The following is a 3,988-nucleotide window of genomic DNA, read 5'->3' as shown; positions in this document are numbered from 1 at the left end:
TGTTATAGATTTTGTATGAAACTCTCATACTACAATAAAAATGCATTTTTGTTGTTGTATACGAAGTGAGTATAACATACTCAACAAAATCATGATTTCACATATAAAATCTGAAAAGGAAACATGTTTTTATTGATTATTTTGTACAAGAAATCTAAATCTCGTTAAATATTTTGTATACATCCCCTGTATTGTAATGGAAGCGTGTTTTTGTTGTATATTTTTGTGGTTGTATGCAAAGTGCATACAAGATACTTAACAAAATCACAATTATGTTTTCAAGTTTTATAGGTGGAATTGTGATTCAGTTGAGTTTTTTTCTAAAAAAATATACAACGAAATTACAATTTTGTGTATTTTTAACACAATAAAATCATGATTCTATTGCATCCAAAAATAGAGAAGGGAAAGAGGGAAGAGGGAGGGGTGGTGGGATTTAAACTGAGGGGTAAAACAATATTTTCAATGGGTTTTAGAAATTTATAGGGACAATAGCAAAAAGTTGTAGGACCAATAACAACTCCATTAGACTGTTTGAAGTGGGGAGTGGCCCAATCTGGATTGCAGGCCCAGTGGCACTCTGACCCAAAAAGCAAAAGAAAATAAATAAAAAAACCTTTTAGATCTCTTTCGCCTTCTCCAATCAGCCGCGCCCATCCACCACATCCTTTCAGAACAGATTTTTTTCTCTTTTAAGTCTTCCTGCCTCGTCACTGAAGAAACCCTAATCTCGTTCTTTTGTCATTCTCTTCTACTTACTCTGCCTAACGGAAAGCTGTATAACGCCTCTGCCTCGCCGGAAAACTTAAAATTCGACGCCTCGACGGAAAAGCGGCTGCTAAACTGCGCGACCACCCAATTTTCTTAGCAAATCAGATCCAGAAACAGCTATGTCTGGCAATTCGAATTGCAGTGTTTACATAGGTAAGCTAACTATTTTTTTTCCAATTTATTTGGAGCTTAGTTCAATTTTTTGTCATTATAGATTTATTTTTTGTAGTCATATATTTTTTCTTAGAAATATTCAAATAGATTGTCTGATTGTAACGTTTTAAGGAGACATTCACTGAGGTAAGTGAGCTAAATTAGGGTTTTAATATGTGGATCTCATTTTGTGTATTTTGTATAACTTATGCACGTGATAGGAAAATTTCCTTAGGTTTGTGACAAAATTAACTAATGGTCAGTTATACATTTGTTAAATCATTCGTCTTCTGGGCTAATATTAACTTTGTTAGCAAATGTGAAATGTTAAGAGTTTAATTTTGGATATCCATTTGAATTCTGTCATTTTTTTTATAAAAAAAATCACTTTACTTTCTCCTGCTTTCCTCATGTAGTTTGGGAAGGGTGTTACAACTTAAACTGTTAATTCTAAATTTCTAATCACCATTAAAAAAATTCTATAACTTTTGCAGTATTTTATAATTATAACAATTATCAATTATCAATTAGACTATTGAAAATATTAGGAACACTGAGAGCATATATTTGAACATTGTCAAATGTCAATATCTTTCACCTGTTGTTTGAAACAAAGTGGCAGATATATGTGAGGTGTTCTTCACTTGTAATTTTATTTCCATGCTGTTATTATTTATGTTAAAAATTCTGGTTAGGACAAGGAAGAATAAATTGTGATCTTTGTATGGAGATATGTTGTTGAAGGGGGAGAAGTTGAAGATTAAGTTGATTCATTACATTGTCTGCACACTACTATAATCTTTGTTTGTAGTAAACAAATACAGATAGGATTTTTTTTTTGTGTTGAGAAGATTTCATTGGAAGGAATATTCAAAGGAAGAAAAAGAGGGAAAGTACTATGGGAAGAAGATAAGATAGCCTTTAAGGAGAGAGATGAAATTTCTGTTTATATTTAGTTTGCTGGTGGGATCATTGATAAATAGATCTCCACTGAAGGTCTTCTTATGTATCTATGCTATGCTATATTCGATGCATGAAGAATGGATGTTTTGCTAGCTGATTTGGTTACTTCTGTTTGACTCAGGCAATCTGGATGAGAGGGTGACGGACAGGGTCTTGTATGATATATTAATTCAAGCAGGAAGAGTGGTAGACTTGCACATTCCTAAAGATAAGGAATCAGAGAAACCAAAAGGTTTTGCCTTTGCAGAATATGAAACTGAGGAGATTGCAGACTATGCTGTCCGGCTTTTCTCAGGCCTCATAACACTGTACAACAGAACACTTAAGTTTGCGGTGCGTTCTTGACATCTCTGCTCTCAATCTGTTGAGTACTGGATATTTTTAATCTTTATTTGAAATTGTTGAATGAAAATTTAGCTTTGTTGAGTGGAAGTTTGCAAGATCTATACATCTTGGTTTCATTTAAAAGGTTGAAACCTAGGAAAACAGAACACTCCATTTTGTTCTGTTTGGTGTACATGTTAAGAATAGAACGAAACAAGAGTTTTATTCTCTGTTTGGTATATTCTAAAATAGAACAAAAAAGGATGTGGTTAAACAAAAGTAATTTTTAGTGAAACAAAGAAGAATGGAACAGAACTAATGTGTTGTTTCATTCTGTCCATGCGCCATTTGTGAATCTAGAGACGCTTCCAAGTATCCAACAATACATTGGGACATCATATAACAGGGCTTCATTTTGATTGCCAATGCACGTGATAAATAGTAATTGAAATTTTAGATTTTTGTCCCAGTGCTGAGCTTTGTTAATGACATGTACGGTCTTCCATTAAACAGATATCTGGGAGAGACAAAACTACCTCTAATGGTTCTACAGCAATTACCCCCACATCAAATTCTTCTCAAAGACCAAGGCCATATCCAGTGTCTATAAACAATTCAGAAAATTTTCAGCACTCTGCTAGGCTATCAACTCCTGACCGATTTTCAGATCATCCAGTAAATTATTCCCAAGGTAATGCATTCACTTACTCACCTGCTAAAATTTCTTTCACGTCTAGATTGATTTTTTATTGACATTTGACAATATAAGAATCTTATTAGAACATAGTTTAACTCATGCTGAGCAATTTTATTTTTTTTAAATCCAATGCCAGTTCTTCCTTCTCGTGTAACTGACCAATCTAGTGGGTATGGATCTCACTATAGTGGCAACAATTATGAATACAGCAGGAGAGCTTTTGGGGCAACATTGGATAGCATTAGCCGTTCTAGGTCACGCCGCTTTGATTAAAGTAGCCCAATCTCTTACCCATCTTACTAATATATTCCGAAGATCAGTGACATACTAAACTTTCATTAAATATTAGTCATAAGCGCTAATAGATAGTAAATGGGAAATATTCAATATTTAGTGGAATGTATATGCTTCAAGCAATGTCATTGTTGTAGATATACCTATGCACTTAGCTCTCCAGGTGGGTTGGTGCTTACAAACTTAATGTGTAGTTTCCTTTGTGAAGAAACCTTAATATTTATTTTCTGTAGGTTGAACTCAAATCAAGTACAGATTTATTTTCTCTTGCCTTTCTTTCTGCTTTGGTTTTAGTGTGATGTGGTTTTCTCATGCAATTTGCACATGTAAAACTATCCAACATTCCACTATATGGCTTGACAAATTTAATCAAATTCCTGTGTGGTATTGATTCCTAACGGATATGAGCAAGCTGTTGCTTTGTTTTCCTTTATGACAACGGAATTTATTCTGAAGTGATTTTGTTCAGGTGTAAAACAGTATATTCAATGACACAACACGAAAACCAAACATCTTGCCGTGATGGAATACAATACTTTCATTTTGCATGTACTCACATGGGATAAAGTATTATTGTTACGTTTTTGCCCTCTTCTAAATTGTGTGATTCTTGAAGGGATTCAATTTTGATTTGTAAGTTCTTGGTGCTCTTACATCATGATGGCATCCTGAAGAGGTCCACTGCACTACGACTGAGGCCTTGTTGTCTTTACCTGATTTATGATGGTAAAACAAGGGAAGGGTCACTCTTCATATCTGCCAATGAATGAGTTTAATTTTGGACTA

The 3,988-nt window shown here is 34.0% G+C and overlaps 1 protein-coding gene across 1 annotated transcript; it reads left to right on the top strand.

Annotated features, from left to right (window-relative positions):
• The first annotated feature begins 618 nt into the window (after nt 1–618).
• On the top strand, nt 619–3,474 carry LOC100784532 (splicing factor 3B subunit 4-like). The gene is made up of 4 exons (NM_001370944.1): nt 619–924; nt 2,009–2,220; nt 2,725–2,902; nt 3,045–3,474. Exons 1-4 carry the CDS (start codon nt 891–893, stop codon nt 3,179–3,181), a joined length of 561 nt encoding a protein of 186 aa, NP_001357873.1. The 5' UTR covers nt 619–890; the 3' UTR covers nt 3,182–3,474.
• The last annotated feature ends 514 nt before the right edge of the window (nt 3,475–3,988 follow it).

The sequence above is a fragment of the Glycine max genome, chromosome 10 (genome assembly GCF_000004515.6).
Source record: "Glycine max cultivar Williams 82 chromosome 10, Glycine_max_v4.0, whole genome shotgun sequence".
NCBI lineage: Eukaryota > Viridiplantae > Streptophyta > Magnoliopsida > Fabales > Fabaceae > Glycine > Glycine max.
The sequence above is the reverse complement of the archived record's forward strand: the minus strand, read 5'-3'. Positions and strand labels throughout refer to the sequence as shown.